The sequence below is a fragment of the Ailuropoda melanoleuca genome, chromosome 1 (assembly GCF_002007445.2).
Source record: "Ailuropoda melanoleuca isolate Jingjing chromosome 1, ASM200744v2, whole genome shotgun sequence".
NCBI classification, from domain to species: Eukaryota; Metazoa; Chordata; class Mammalia; order Carnivora; family Ursidae; genus Ailuropoda; species Ailuropoda melanoleuca.
This window is the reverse complement of record NC_048218.1, coordinates 40,394,087-40,411,121: the sequence shown is the minus strand read 5'-3', so window position 1 is coordinate 40,411,121 and position 17,035 is coordinate 40,394,087. Positions and strand designations below refer to the sequence as shown.

Sequence of the window (17,035 nt, the reverse complement as noted above, 5' to 3'; positions counted from 1 at the left end):
CCAGTGCTTACATAATTATTTTCCAGTTTCCTTTTGATCAAATTTTCACTCATCCTTCTAGACCTACTTCGAAGTTCATATAATCTCCAAAATTTTCACTGACTTCCCATGGAATTCCTTCCTCTTGTTTTTCCCAAGCAATAAATTTTCAGCTCCTTGAAAACATGGTTTATATTACATTCATTTTGCCTTGTTTATATACAGCACAACTAGAAGCTATGTTCTCAAAGTATATTTATTAAAGAGTGAATGAATGCTACCTTAATTAAAAGGTAGGTCAAGCAGAGAACTTTTCAGTGTAAAACAAAAGAAACATATTTCATTGCAACTAACACTCAAAAATTCTGAATAGCCGGGTGGCTCAGTCAGTTAAGTCTCCAACTCTTGGTTTTGGCTCAGGTCATGATCTCAAGGTCATGGGACACAGCCTCACATCGGGCTCCCCACTCAGTGGGGATTCCACTTGAGATTCTCTCTCTCCCTCTCCTCCTCCCCCATTCATGTTTTCTCTCTCTAAAATAAATAAATAAAATTTTTTAAAAAATTCTGAATAGCGAGCAGCTCAAGCAACCTACAACTCTCATATTATAGAACAGACAGAAATGTTAGAGGCAGAGACTTTATCTGGAAAAAAATACTAAAGTTTTTGCCAACAAGTAATTTATAAATATGATAAAGGTTTTTTTCCCTTGCTAAAAGGGTTGTAGATAAACTCCTAAAGAAAGTAAAATAATCTGTTAATGAAGGTTACTACATAACAATTGTGGTCTCAATTCTGATTGAGTGGAATAGTTTGGTTTAACTTTTAGTAGGTGAACTTGGCATTCCTCAGGGAAAACCATGGTCACTACTTTAAAACTGAGCTATGTGGTACTGTGATCTTGTGATTTATAATAAAATATATCATATATATTTGGTCTTCATTCCTTTTTCTAGCACAGGGCTCCAAAAGCTTTGAAATTTCCTAAGAGCTGAGAGTAACAAAGGTATCTTTTGTTACACGAATGAGGTGGACTTTTGAACACCAACTAAAGGTGGACACTGGTTTCCAGAGGAACCAACATGTGACCAGAAGGTTAGAACTTTCAGTCTCACCTTCCAAATCTCTAGGGAGGCATGAGCAGCTGAAGATTTAAAAATTGCCAATAGCCAACAATTTAATCAAGCATGGCTATATATAATAAAGCTGCCATAAAAACCCAGAAGGATAAGTCAGAGCGCTTCTGGGTTGGTGAACACGTGTTGAAGCTGGGAGAGAGCGACATGCCCACAGAGTGCATGGAGGCTCTGTGCTCTTTCCCATATACCTTGCATTTTTTCCACCTGGATATTCATCTGTATCCTTTATCATATTCTTTAATAGAATTGGTAAATGCAAGTAAATGTTTCTCTGAGTTCTGTGAGCTACTCTAGCAAGTCAAAACCAACAAGTTTAGAGCCAATGGTTAGAAGCAAGGTGACAAACATGGACTTAAAATTGGCTTCTGAAGTATAGTGAGGGCAGTCTTGCAGGACTTAACTCTTAACCTGTGGGATGTGACACTCCAGGTAGAGAGTGTCAAGAACTGAGGTCAACATAGGACACCCAGCTGGTATCACGGAGAACTACTTGGTGGTGTACCACCACATTGGAATTGGCACCAGAACCCTTTTAGGCACCAAAAATGCCATTAAGACATATTTAAAAATGAAGGTTATCCCTGACACTGTCTTTCTGGTAACATAAGGGAAATCTAAAAGAGAAAGTAGTGTGGAAGGCAGGCAATCTGATTTAAAAGGAAGAAAATAAATGTAGTCTTTAAAATATGTATATATATACACACATATATACACATATATATATGCCTAATTTGATGTACCAATAGAAATATTTTAATTACTACAAGATAATTTAACAAATGATCAAACCACAACTTTAGCCAATTGTTATGAGCTCACAAAACTTATATGTCTAAGTTGTTCCTTTTTTGTCTCCCCCCAATCCTAAATATTTAATTCCTCTACATTGTCTTTTTTTTTTTTCTCTAAGTATTTCAGGGTTTTCTGCTCCATTCATTTTTCCTTACCATTCCGTATTTTTTTTTTCCATGTTACACTATTGGCTTCTAGTATTCATTTCAAATTTTTCTATTTTTGTTACTTTTCAACAGTTCCTATTTCTTTCATTTTTCCATGGCCCTTTTTTTTTTTTTTTTTTTTAATCATTTCCCTCTGTTTGTATCAGTTTACTATTTCTGCTGTTCAACAGCAGTCTGGGCAAGGAAGCAAATACCACTATTATGTACTATGACCAAAGAAAACATTAAGGTGAAAAGTTGAAGCTCATGTACAATCCATCAAATAAATGCAGATTCAAAATTAAATTTCAGGACCATAAGAATCCAAAAACACAGATATTTCTAGGTTGATAGTTACCCAGTGCTATCATCAGTTTAAAAAGTATTATTTTACAAGCCTTGAGGGTACCTTTCACTATGCTCATAGTAAGTAATCAAATTTCTAGATTTCAAACTGTTTATTATCAAAGAAGTTCTGTAAATTCAAGATAAAGAAACGTGACTGAACTTGCTATTTTCAGAGATGCCATACCCAGCAGCTATACTTTTGTCAGCCTAAGAAACAAAAACAATGCTGATAATTATCTTCTCTGCACCTGCAGTAAGTTTTTACCTTGAAGAAAGAATATTCTTTATATAGTATTTTTATATATGGTAGAGCCAAGTGATAAATGATGCTAGCTACACCTAAAATAGATTATAAATGACAAGTTTTAACATATTCATTATCCATTTCTACTTTGAAATCTTATGTTTATTATCTTTCCCACCAACAGTTAACTACCTCATTAAGACTGGTATAGGAGGGGGGGCGAGGGATTAAATGCTCTCTACTAAGACTGAATATAAGGAATGTAGATTTGTGTTGCTTAAATTAGGAAGAGTGACAATAGATTACATTAGGCCTGCCTTTTACATAGGGTCTTTAATCTACTATCAAATATTGTCTCTTCACTCACATAAAGAAAAGAACTAAAAAGCTTTTAAGAAAACCACCAGAATTGACTTAATTTTGGCCCATAGCAAATGTGCTTATAAATGAAGAGAGATTGCTTATTGCTGATTTACATGATTTTTTAAAGTTTTTTCAAACTTTTTATTAATTTATTTTTTAAGTAACAAATTTTCTTCAAATGACATCCTACAAGTTTAACCATCACATCTCTAGCTGGATCTGCTGTGATGAACTATAAGGCTCTCCTGGTCATCCCTCTCCCTTCCCTCAGGATGGCTCCTACAACAATGCTACAAAATCCCTATGTCTTTACAGAGCAAAGTTTAAAAACCACTATCCTAAATAATTCTTTAGAGGTAAACAACAGGCCGATATAGCTAGCATATGTTCTCTGATCACAAAAAAATTAAAAACTAATAAGATAACCGAAAAAGTCCCCATATGTTTGGAAACAAGAAACAAACTTACAATAAAAAAGATGAACAAAGTTAAACACTACATCCTGGAAACACACAGAAATTTGACAAGCCTCAGGCAAGACTGATTAACAAAAATAAAACAGAGGACATCCTTATAAATCCTGCAAGCACTAAAAAGATAATAAGGAGATACTATATACAACTTTATGTCAGTAAGTTTGTAGACTTGGATAAAACGGGAAAATTACTTAAAAACAAAACCCTCTTAAACTGATTAAAAAAAGAGAGAGAGAAAGAGAGAGAGGGGGTGCCTGGGTGGCACAGCGGTTAGGCGTCTGCCTTCAGCTCAGGGTGTGATCCCGGCATTCTGGGATCGAGCCCCACGTCAGGCTCCTCCCACTATGAGCCTGCTTCTTCCTCTCCCACTCCCCCTGCTTGTGTTCCGTCTCTCACTGGCTCTCTCTATCTCTGTCAAATAAATAAATAAAATCTTTAAAAAAAAAAAAAAGAAAGAGAGAGAGAACTGTTAAGAGTCCTGTAACTGTGGGGTGCCTGGGTGGTTAAGTTGGTTAAGTGTCTGCCTTCAGTTCCAGTCGTGATCTCAGGGTCCCGGGATCGAGCCCCACATCAGGCTCCGTCATCAGTGGGGAACCTGCTTCTCCCTCTCTCTCTGCCTGCCACTTCCCTGCTTGAGTGTGCGCACACTCTCTGTTAAACAGATAAATAAAATCTTTAAAAAAAAAAAAAGAGACCTGTAACCATTAAAGAAACAACTAAATCACCAGTCAAAAATTTTCCCATAGTACTCCAGGCCCATTACGGCTTCAACTGCAGCTTCTGTCAAATATTCATGGGGAAAAAATAATTGCAATTTTCCATACACTGTTTCAAAGAATATAAATGAGAACCCACTCCTCAATTCATTTTATGAAGCCAGTATAATCTTAATTCCAAACTCTAATAAGACTATTTCAAAAATGAAAAATTATAGGCCAGTTTCACTTATGAACACACATGAAAAAATTCTAGGAAAAATATCATACAGAATCCAGAAAAAATTACCTACGTATTTCTAGATATTACAGAATTATGAGGGGTTTTCTTAAATATCCAAAAGAATCTACAAATTTTTAGACTTAAAAAATTTATCAATATTGTGAAATAGCAGGAAAATGTCAAAACTCCCTAAATTGATAGATTCAATGTAATTCCAATCAAAATCCCTACAAGTTTTTTATGAAACCTGAAAAGCTGATTCTAAATGTAAAGATGCAAAGGAATCGAAAATAGTCAAGATACTCTTAACAAAACAAAATGAAACAAACAAAAAGGGAATATTTGCACCTACATATCATGACATTAATGCTATGGTAATTAAGTTAGTGTAGCACTAGCTGGAGGATCTGTAAACAAAGCAATTGAATAAACAGAAATCAGACTGATGTTGATGTGGACATCTGATCTATGACAGAAGTAGCACTACAGAGTACTGGTAAATGGACTGGTAAATGGTAAATTTTCAATAAATGCTCTTGAGGGACACATGGGTGGTTCAGTTGGTTAAGTGTGTGACTCTTGATTTCAACTCAGGTCATGATCTCAGGGTCCTGAGTCTGAGCCCTATGTGGGGTTCCATGCTCAGCGGGTAGTCTGCTGGAGATTCTCTCTCTCCCTCGTCCTCTGCCCCTTTCCCTGTTCCCACATGCTTTCTCTCTCTCTCTAAACATAAATACATCTTTAAAAAAATTTTAAAAAAAGCTGTTGGGACAATTAGGTATCCACATGCAAGGTTAAAAAAAGGAAGGGAAATGAGAAGGAAGAAAAGAAAATAGATTCCTACCTCACACTACTAAACAAAAATTAGCTGAGGTGTATTATAGACCTAAATGTGAAAGTTAAAAAATAAAGCTTCCAGAAAATAACACAAGAGATTATCTAAGGTATGGAAAGATTTCTTAAACAGGACACACAAGAAAAGCATTCATCTGAAAGGAAGATATAGATAAAATAAATTATATTTAAAAAACAATAACCTCTTTGTAAAAACAAAAACACTGAGAAGAGTAAAAGGTAAGCCACCAAGTCGCAATATGGAGAAAACATTTGTACCACAAAGTCAAAAACTGTGAAGGGACTGGTATTTATCCTGCTTGCAAGCTAATAAGGTAGCATGCCAGTTTCAGGGACGTTGATAGAAATCATGAAACTCCTAAATCAGTAATGATGGACGGTTAATTACTTACAAAATAATAGCAGCCAAGTCAAACAAAATTTGAATCTGCCCTGTTTTACCACCGGTGCCCAAAACATAAAAGGCACTCAATAAATACTTCGAATACAATAAACAGAAAGAATGCCCAGTGAGGGGAGAACTGTCACCATGCTTGCATCCTGTTTCTATGAAGGAGGAGATTCTTCCTCCTCCACCTACGAGGCAGGGGTAGGCATGTTGCTGGAAGAAACAATTCAAGACCCTCCACCTATTTACTTGAGCCTCTGCAAACAAGGAGAGGAGAAGTAGCTAATATAGTCAATCAACAGCATCCATTGTTATTATTTTTACTAATGAGTGGAGCCAAAACGGAAAAATCACTGTTCATGGAACATCACAAACTTTGTTGTAGTCCTGGAACTGCCTAAGCTCTGGCACAACAGGCCCTACCCTTTCACCTTTTAAATCATGTTTCCACGCACAGGATATAAAGGGGAAGGGCTCTTAATTTCTGTCTAAGAGCTGTCTGGATTAGTTGATTCAATTTCAAGATTTAGATGTGGGACTGGAATAAAAGGTTTCACCAGACGCCCCTGGATGGAGTTTAGGGGTGAGCTAAAACAAAGGACTGGACGGTCAAATCAGATCCTCATGAGCCAGAGAGCTTAGCCACTATCCAGCTTTACTAATAATTTCAAGTATACAAGCAATCAAGTGGCATAAAAGAGGCAGGGACACCCAACATGGCTACCTCAGCCTGGCTTATAGCTCAGAATGTTTTCTAGCTCAGATAATAGATGAGTTCTCTAAGCAAAGTTCACAGGTCACCTCACACAATGGGGAGCATTTAGGTTATGTCACATCTCCAATATATCTTGGGGAGTTGAAGAGCCTGTATGACATTCTCCAGGAAGCTGTGCCTCATAAATCTAGATTCTAGGTTGTGTTTACCATGGCAAGCCTAACCAGGGATATTCTGCTCAAAGCATGTTATAAGAAAGAGTTCTCTCAGCAAAATTCATTCGTCTATTTAGCAAGGAGGTAAGTTATCAACATGTTTAACTGGGTCACCTGCCTTCTTGGGACTGCCTCCCTAGAAATCAAAAGAGAAATGGATCACAGGCCAACTGCTAACTCCTTCCCCAAAGAGTTAGCAAGCCCTTGCCTGGATCATTGAAAAGGCTAAGTTTTTATTCTCCACTAGGATGTTTTTGTACCTATTTCTTTCATTAATGAGATGCTATCGTAGGAAAGTCTTTCATACTCCTAGCTACCTGAATAAATGAATGGAGTGATTTAATATGACGTGGCCATTTCAAAAGTATATTTTCAAATGCTATTTAATAATTAACATGTTCACAATAAATTAAATAGAAAAAGATACCAAATTATATATCACTATGATTTCTACTATTGTTATTACTATACTCAGTCAAAGGAAGTAAGTCAATATAAGTTTCTTTCAATGGATGGCTTATTTTCTTCTTTATATTTCTTTTTATATTCCAAATGCTGTATGAGACTATATTACTTCCATGTTAGGAAAAAATATTAGAATAAATATCTTTAGTTTAAATATTTATCTGTTGCTTATTTTGTAAAATATAACTTGTTAAAGCCACACTCCATCCTTAACCTGCCCAAAGCTGGGTGTCCCTCCTCTTGCTACCTCTGTACTCTATTCTGTTACCATGTTCTTGCCCCATGTTACGACAATTGCCCTGAGGACCTTGAGAACAAGGAGCATTCCGCATATATTTTAGTTTCTGCACTGCCTAGAAAAGTTCTGATGCAAACGAGATACTTCATAAAAGTGGATAAATTAATAAATGCTGATAAAATCTCATTTTCAAGATTGTATTTTATACTGTCAATCTACACTTGGGATATTTTTAATGTTGAAAATAAAATAGCTACAAACTATGGATGTCTCCTCAACCTTTTACAATTTCATTTAATATGGAATATTTTGATCTGTACACTCTTATTAAAAAGAAGTGTGTATATTGCCCAAATTACAGATTTTTAATTGAGAACTCTGACTCCTGACATTTAACTTAAAGAAAAAAAGAAGAAAGAGGAGGAAGAAAAGTAGTAGTAGTAGTAGCAAGAGTAGTTGTACTGATAGTGGTTTGCTTTNGTGTGTATATTGCCCAAATTACAGATTTTTAATTGAGAACTCTGACTCCTGACATTTAACTTAAAGAAAGAAAGAAGAAAGAGGAGGAAGAAAAGTAGTAGTAGTAGTAGCAAGAGTAGTTGTACTGATAGTGGTTTGCTTTTGTTGTCTGGATTCCAAACATATGACTAAGCATTTAATGATAGCATGCAAAGCTAACTGAATTAGTTGACCTTTAAAAAGAAATTATATACATAGCTGAAACAGTGGTGGAAATCTTCCATTCTAATAGACTATATGTCTAAATACTATTTTTCCAACATGAACACACCAATATTTTGGTCACTATGTTGATGAATGATGAAGACTTACGCTCCATAGTCAGTAGGTATCCTTTATCTCACCTCAAGAGCATGCAGAGGAGTTGTTGAGGATTTTTTTTTTTTTAATGTTTCTTTTAAAACACAATTCTTGCTGTCAGAGTACCATTTTTTAAGGATAGTTATCTGGATGATTTATACAAATTTTCAAAATGTTACTGAATAATATAAGCTTCCTTTTTCAATGAGTTCACAAATTGTATTTTATTTGTCAGCTAGTGAGAAAAGGAAACCAGAAGGGGTCAGTATTTTAAATGTGATTGATTTTCTCTGAGGAAATGGATGATATGATACATTACTGCAATAACATACCAATATTTTTGTTATAAATCATACTCTTCCATTTGTGCTTTCCCACCTAAAAATCATGTAAACTTCTTTTGCACAAACACCATGGCCACTTTCTAAAAAGACTATGTGTATATTATTTTCAGCATATTCTCCCACTCTGTTTTTCCTAATACATTTAAATAAAAATGAGGCAAGAGAATCTGATTATGTAGTCTGTACAGACATAGTATGTAACAGACATGGTCTCAGAAATTATTTTGAAAAATAATAAAGGTATACTTTCAAATGGTACTGCATTAATAGAACTGGCTTNTACATAGTATGTAACAAACATGACTGGTCTCAGAAATTATTTTGAAAAATAATAAAGGTATACTTTCAAATGGTACTGCATTAATAGAACTGGCTTATGTTCAAATATTCTTTATAATGTTGTCCCACATTCTTATCTGAAATGGTTTTGGGGAAGATGTGTGAGAGAGTTGTATATAATTTTATCTTCATATTTCATAAATTAAACAGAAGATTCTAATTTTTCCATTTCTGTATGGATAAACTGAAGAGTCCTCAATAAGTGTACAATGAACTCACATATGCTTTGGGATCTATCTCCTGTCATCATTGTGTCTTCCTATAATAAGCTTCCCATGCTAAAAAGAAAAATCAGGTTAGATTACCATTTTCATGATTATAAACATACATTGATTTTTAAAAGAATTTTTAAAAGACTTATATATCTACTAACATTACTCTTTTTTAAAAAATGTAACATCAAGAAACTTCTATTAAGTAAAGTACTCGGATGCCTGCGTGGCTCAGTCGGTTAAGCTTCTGCTTCTGAATCACATCATGATCTCAGGGTCCAGGGATCTAGCCTGGCATCAGTCTCCCTACTCAGCAGGGAGTCTGCTCTCCCTCTCCCTCTGCCCCTGTACTGCTCTGCGTGTGCTCTCTCTCTCAAATAAATAAATTCTTTAATAATAATAAATAAATAAATAAAGTATTAATTTTAAGTTAGGTATCACATTCATAAAAACCTGTAAGAGTAATATTTGGTTGTACAGTATTGTGTGTTCAAAAGCTAAAACTGTGAACATTATGCAGATTGCCTAATTAATATAAATATGAATAACTTCTGGAGAGGTAAATGAATATACAGACACAGAGGGCATAAAGTATCTTTGAGTATCATATCCATCAGCTGACAAATACAAATACTAGTCTTCAACAAAACAGTAAAAAAAGTTTTCCTATTTGCCTCTCAATTATTCATTCCACTCCTTTTCTCCCTTCTGAGTGCCATCTTCTGTCCACAATATCAGGCTAGGCAATATTTGCTTTTTTGCTTTCTAATTGCTCTCTGCAAATGCAAATAAGGATCTACTATCAATCCTTTATACTTTTGACTAAAACTCACACATCACTATATTTACTTTCTTGCCTTTATTTGCATTTGAATCTTTTATTTCTTATTGTGGAATAAAAGGACTACCTTTCGTTAAAGGAAGGTAAGGCAATAACTAGGTGAGAAAGATTTCAAAGAAAGTAAGAAATTTCTTTGTATGTGGTATAGTGAGTGATAGAGTTATCCCTGATGAGAAAATTACTATTACCATATATTTCATTTTCTGGGGTCAGGGACAGGAGCTAAAAGAGAAATTGTGGCTGGCATTATCATTTTTCCCTTCATCTTTTCAACCCCCAGACTTGTAGATGTCAGAGAATTAGAACCATTCTCTATGCCTACAGCTTGGGTGTTCCACTCTTTCCCCATTATCATCATAACCACACAGCCACGGGATCCAAAGTTTCAACTACTTTATTTAGGTGGCTCCCAAATCTCTCACACAGACCAAGCATCAGAGACAGAAAATGGAGAGTAGTTGCTCAAGGAAAAGAATAGGAGATGGCTGGGGTGATGGTCTTCCCCATCTGATTACATGAAAATCTACACCTGTAGTGATTGAGATGTCAGTTTTGCACCTTAATATGCTACTAAAATGACGCAGTGCTAAAACCATTCCTTCCGGGGAATAAGATGATGGGAGAGAGGAGTGGCCACTAAGGAAGAGCCCTAGTTGTTAGGGTAAGTAGGTGCCTATGCGAGGTTTATATAATGTGTGACCTTCACGACAATGATTGAAATGCTAAATGATGTTAAAAGAAATGTATTAATTGGAGGGAAAAAAAACTAAACTGAAACTAAAACCATGCTTTGGTTATATAAAAGTAATACTTATCAAAATAAATTATGGAAATGCTTTATGTTTATGCCTAATTACTATGCAGCACAATAGTGATTATATCATTTTTGGCAGATTAACTTTGCTATACATTTAATTACATATTTAAATTCTAAATACTCAGCCCTTGTAATTTAGTGTTTTTAAATAATTATTTGCTGACCTCCTTCTACATACCAGACACCAAATTACGTATTAGCAATAAAAACAGTAAGACTATCCCCCATTCCCATGGGGCTTATGACAGTCTTGCTGAAGAGAGAGATAAGTACGAGGCAAATGTTAAGCAAAGAAACTGACAATATATTTTTAAATGAAAGTACGGACATGAAGGGAATATCAATCCTAGTCCTGGGGAGTCAGGAGGCTTCAGTAAGAAAAGGTCAGAGCTAATTTCTAAAGAATCCAGAGTTAGCCAAAGAAAGGGGAGGATGAGTAAGAAGAACTCTCAGCCAAAAGGAACAGGACCTGCCCTGGCCTCAGAAATGGCATTGTAAGGTGAGCTTGAAGAACTGCTCCAGTGGAACACAAAGCAAGAGAAGTCCTGAGACAATGAGGCAAATGAAGTAAGAAGGAACCATATCCAAAGACAACTTGAGGGGTATCTGGGTGGCTCAGCCATTANAACTTGAGGGGTGTCTGGGTGGCTCAGCCATTAAGCATCTGCCTTCAGCTCAGGTCAAGATCCCACGGTCCTGGGATCAAGCCCAGCATCGGGCTCCCTGCTAGGCGGGAAGCCTGCTTCTCCCTCTCACACTCCCCTTGCTTGTGTTCCCTCTCTCGCTGTCTCTGTCAAATAAATAAATAAAAATCTTTAAAAAAACAAAACAAAACAAAACAAAACCCAAACAAACAAAGACAACTTGAATATCATACTAAGGAATTTGAAATCTTAATGGTAATGGGAACCACTGCAGGATTTTGAAAAGGAGAATGACATAATCAGATTTACATTTCAGATCAGATTTGCTTTACTGTGAAGACTGAGTGAAGCTCACACCTGGAGATGTGCAAGGCAGTTAGGAGCCAGATGTAATGATTCAGATGACAGACTCAGANATAATCAGATTTACATTTCAGATCAGATTTGCTTTACTGTGAAGACTGAGTGAAGCTCACACCTGGAGATGTGCAAGGCAGTTAGGAGCCAGATGTAATGATTCAGATGACAGACTCAGATTAGGCTATTCAGGAGGGATAGAATTAGATGGACTTGAAAAATATGTAACAGGTAAAACTGAAACATCTCAGGGATTGACTAAGAGAAAGAGGGGTTGGACATGGACTTCTGACTTAGGCAAATGTATGATGGTATGGAAATTACTGAGATACAAAAGAGAAAAAAAGGTAGATTAGTGGGGTTTCTGATTTTTTGTTTTGTTGATTTTGAGGGGGACAGAAAAGCTTTAGAAATTATGAGTTCCCCTCTTGACAAATTGAGTTTAATGTGTCCAAGGGGCTTCCAAATGGAGACATGTCATAGATAACTGAATATATAGATCCGAGGCTAGGGAGAAAGATCTGAGCTTAGACACATACTTGGGAGACAGCATCTTATATCAGTTGAAGCCATCAGATAAATAGAGAAGAGAGCCAACATCAACAGCCTAAGGAAACCCAGAAATTATGGGATGTGGTGGTTAAGGGTAAATTAAGAAAATAAGTAGAAAGAAAACCAGGAAAGGATATGACCACAAAAATCAAGGGAAGAGAATACTATAAGAGGGAACAAGCCAGGGCACCTGAGTGGCACAGTTGGTTAAGTCTCCAACTCTTGGTTTCAGCTCAGGTCCTGATCTCAGGGTCATGAGAACAAGCCCTGTGTGGGGCTCTGTGCTCAGCGCAGAGTCTGCTTAAGACTCTCTCTCTTCCTAGGCCCCACCCCCGAAAATAAATGAATATTAAAAAAAAAGAGGGAACATGCAATCAACAAAGTCAAATGCAATAGAAAGTATAAACTGGTATAACTATTTTAGAGTACAATTCAATACATCTAAAATGTTTGATCCTCAATTCCACTTCATGATATTTAATCAAGAAAAATGTATCATGTCCAATGAGACAAATTAAAGGATGGTTTGTTACAGTAAAAAAAAAAAAAAGAAAAAAGAAAGGAAATAATGTTAAGTATCCCAAAAATAGAGGATTAAATAGAATATGATAGAATGACCCTATTTAATATTTCATAAAAGTTGAAGAGAACAAAGTAGGTCTATAAGGAAAAAACTAAGAAAAACTGAGTACAAAAAAAGCAAGTTTCAAAAACAATATATACACAATGATAGCAGTTATTTTTAAATGTATTTCTCTATCACACATAATTGTAAAACCAGCTATAGAAAAAGTCTGGAAGAGTGCACACCAAACAAGTCCAACAGTTAACTCAGTAAAGAAAGCTGGTATTTGGTTGGGTCCGTGGCCAAAAGGGCCTTTTGCTTCATTCTTATTATTTGAGCTTTTTATAATGAAAATGAGATTTTAAAAATGCTATCAAGAGATCAAGTAAAATTAAAACTGAAAAATATTTGTCAATTTAATGGATCTTTAGTAACTTAAACATAAATTTGGAAGAATAAAGGGAACAGAAAATAGGTTACAATGAATTGAGACAAAATGGGACACAGAAAGCTGGGTAATGAACAGGAAGAAAAAGAAGTGAAGGGAGGATTTTTCATAAGAGAGAAAGAAAAATTATATTCTCAGAAAGCCTTGTTGCTTAATCACAGTTTAAAAAAAAAATAGATGTCACAAAGCCAACAAGCCATCATAAAACTTATTGTCTGTTACGAGGTCTAAGGTATAACAATAGCAAGGCCCAGAGTAGCTGGAATAATTAACTAAGAAGCCAGATCGAGAAAGTTTAGGTGAGAAACAAGTCTTATAGCAGGATCTATGCAACATGCCAAAGCTAATAATCCAAGAGGTAGAAGGGGAAAGGTAGTATAAAATTCTCAAAATATTTTAGGGTTTAGTAAATGAAAGGCTGACACTGGAAGCACATAAACAGTTTAACTGCCAGATGAGTCACGTTTAGAAGAACCCTCTGGTAGGTACTACCTAGAATAGCCATAAGAGCTAATTTCATAATCTGGTACAAGAACAAGACTACATATTAGTTGGCTGTAATACTTAGGTAATGGCATGTATTCATTATTGCGTATCAATCAGAAGTTGGAAGTAAACCACATTGTCAGAAGTGCAAAAAAATTTTTAATCATTCTCATTCCACATGTAAGAGCTAACAAGTGACAATACATCATTAAATTATATTTTAAATATTCCACAGAATTTTTGTTCTGCATCGAACAACAGAAATTACTCGGGAGTAGGGTAGAAGTAGAAATCTCTTTTGAAACCAGGACAGAATGTCCCAAAATGCCTCTGTTCAGAAGAAAACCAAGTATCTCTTGGTGATCACACGCTTCTGGAAAATTCTTCGGGAAGAGATAAGTGCTAAGAATGAACTAAAACTTCCTAGGAGGCTGACTCATCCAGAACAATGTATCCATTACCAAAAAAAAAAAAAAAAAAAAAAAAAATCCTTGTCTAAAGCTACTATTATGGGGGGCTGTTCAGGTTCTGGTGAAAGAATAGGGTCCTGAAACCTAGGTTTGAGATTGTCCTGATGTGCAAACAACTTTAAACCACAGTAAAATCATATGTGTCCTTTAAAAGACAATGCACAGCAAAACTACATTTCACTGAGGGGGTGGGGGAGGGGGCAGTGGGGTCTTATAGCATGAGAGCTAAAAAGGAAAGAGGTTAAAAATTTTCTGGATAGTCTTTGGAGGAATCATTACCAACACCTACACAGGAAACCCTCCATTTGGGGAATTCTCTGTGCCATGATTCGTCATGCCTACTTAAATTACATTACAAACAAGAATAACTTTTGTATTAATAGCCCTCACCTTAAGAGTTCTATCTGCAGAACAGGCAAATTCCTCCTTTGGCTTATCCTACAGGCTGCCTTCTGAGAATCAGAAGAGAACAACCAACTTCGATCATTTGAACACGGAGCATCAACTAACACCTAGAAAAAAAAGGATATATAATGCAAACATGCACTGAAAATACAGTTTCAGATGCAAAATACACAGAGAAGCTCTGTAAAACATGAAAAAAAAAACAGCTAATAAATAAAGACATTTCTTTTAAAACCAAAAGTATATTATGGTAAATTCTTCATGACATTCCTTCATTAATACTTTACAGGAAAATGTCCTGTGCACTTTCAGTGTTTGGTTTTTTGGTGGGGAGGGGGAACAGGAGGACTAAAAGTCCACTAATGTCTACTCATGTTTCATATTCTTGACAACTACAGCAAAAACTTTTACAAAAGTTACTCGTTTTAAACAGATATTACTATATTTCTGAATTCTCAGCATTTATTTTTGAGAACTAATATTTCAATTTTGGTTTGCTGAAATGTTCTTTTTCCTCAACTGTCATACTCTGATATGAAATGTTACCAAATTAAAGCAATATAGGGTACATGTTTGTGCACTGACCCAAATAATATCTGATCTTTCCTGAGTATCTTTGAGGCACCTGGAAATAAAAAACATTCAATAATCCCCAATCCCAATGTTACCACTTCCTTTGAACCATGCTGACCATCAAATGAAAACTGCTTCCTTGTTCACTTTATCAAAATTTCCCAGAGTACTGAGAAATTGTATCAGGCTATGTCTGGAAGCAGATGGAAAACAACAACAAAGCAACGTAACAGTGGTATCACTGGGAGCCCATCGGTTTGTCACAATGTAATAACTGTACCTTGTCAAACATTTCAGGCTGGGCATCTCCCATTTCTCTGCCATCCAATTCAGACACTTTAATTACGTTTACCAAAGGCTGTGGGATGAAAGATTCTAATGTCTGCCTCAGCCACCTCAATCTCAGACTATCGTGTTCATTACAGTGAAGATAACCTAAAGGATTAAAAAGTTTTAAAATGAATGCAATGGAATTGTTAAATTTCCACTTTTGAGCAAATAAATTTCAGAAAGAAATCAATTCATCATTAATTATGCAGAAATAGGGCACAGAGGTAAATATTACGATTATCTTAGGTTTTAAAAACAGCAATATACACACACACAAAACATTCACAAGTCTTGCCTACACAGCCTGTCAGAAGCTGACCATTTAATCATTCAAATTATGAATTCCTAAAGAAATGCTATACAACCAATACCTCAAATACAGTTCTCCCCTAAAGCTCTTAAGAGTAAATGATACACTGATATATATACATAGAGAGAAAGAGAGAGAGCGTGTGGCACGCCCGTGCTCCTTCCAGAACAGACACTTTCATTTTAAACAAAAGAAGGTATGAGACATATGGAAAAAAAACATGTAAAATGTTACTGGCTCTATGATAAAACATGGGCTCAAATTACGAACTGTCAGACTCCGGGGAGGTTACTTAGCTCTCCTTAAGAGTCTCAGTTTCTCAAACTGAGGGTTGCTTGGGGGGGGTAGGGGGATGGGGTAAAAAGTGGTAGGCATTAAGGAGGGCACCTGATGAGTACTGGGTGTTACATAAAACTGATGAAATTACTGAACTCCACCTCTGAAACTAGTAATACACTATATGTTAATTGAATTTAAATTTTTAAAAAATGTTCATAATCTCATAAAAAAAAGTCTCCATTTCCTTATGTGTAAAATGGGGATTGTACCTAGTGAAAGGATTCAGAACATGCCTCTCCACAATATGGCACTTTGGCATATTGATTATTTTGAGTTAAAGGCACTTGAATAATAGCAGATGCAGGAAGGGCATTTTTACCTTCCTTTTTCTTCCTAAAAGGAGATGAAATCCCATATGAAAAATACTCTCCCTATACCAGAAGGAAAGAAATATTCTTATCACCAGAGAAGGGCATTTTCACCTTCCTTTTTCTTCCTCAAAGGAGATGAAATCCCATATGAAAAATACTCTCTATACTAGAAGGAAAGAAAGATTCTTAACACCAGAGATGGGGAGTCAGGGCCAAGAAATCTGTACAAACAGACCTTGTTAAAAATTCTTCCTGTCTCCTCCTCCACATATTTTAGTTACTTTCCACAACTGGCGCTCTATGTTCAACCTAGTATATAAGCACTTACGATTGGCCACTTTGTGGATCTTCCATTTTCCTGGGGCAACTCCCATGTTCGTGTAAAATTTTATTAAATAAAATTTGTACGCTTTACTTCTACTAATCTGTTTTGTCAGTACCAATGAGAAACCCTAAAAGGATAGAGGAGAAACTTTATCTCCCCTACACCAGCTACCTTAAAGACTGGTTAAGTTTAAATGTGGTATTTTAATAACATACCTAGCATAGGACTGCAAAAGCAGTAATAAC

The 17,035-nt window shown here is 35.8% G+C and overlaps 1 protein-coding gene across 1 annotated transcript in view; it reads right to left on the bottom strand.

Annotated features, from left to right (window-relative positions):
* NSUN3 (NOP2/Sun RNA methyltransferase 3) overlaps positions 1-17,035 on the bottom strand; it is a 61,671-nt gene that overhangs the window by 17,487 nt on the left and 27,149 nt on the right. Inside the window, exons 4-5 of the mRNA XM_002929315.4 lie at positions 15,456-15,610; positions 14,588-14,709 (exon numbers count right to left, since the gene is read on the bottom strand). Coding sequence (XP_002929361.1) covers positions 14,588-14,709; positions 15,456-15,610 — 277 coding nt within the window. The remainder of the gene's footprint in view (positions 1-14,587; positions 14,710-15,455; positions 15,611-17,035) is intronic.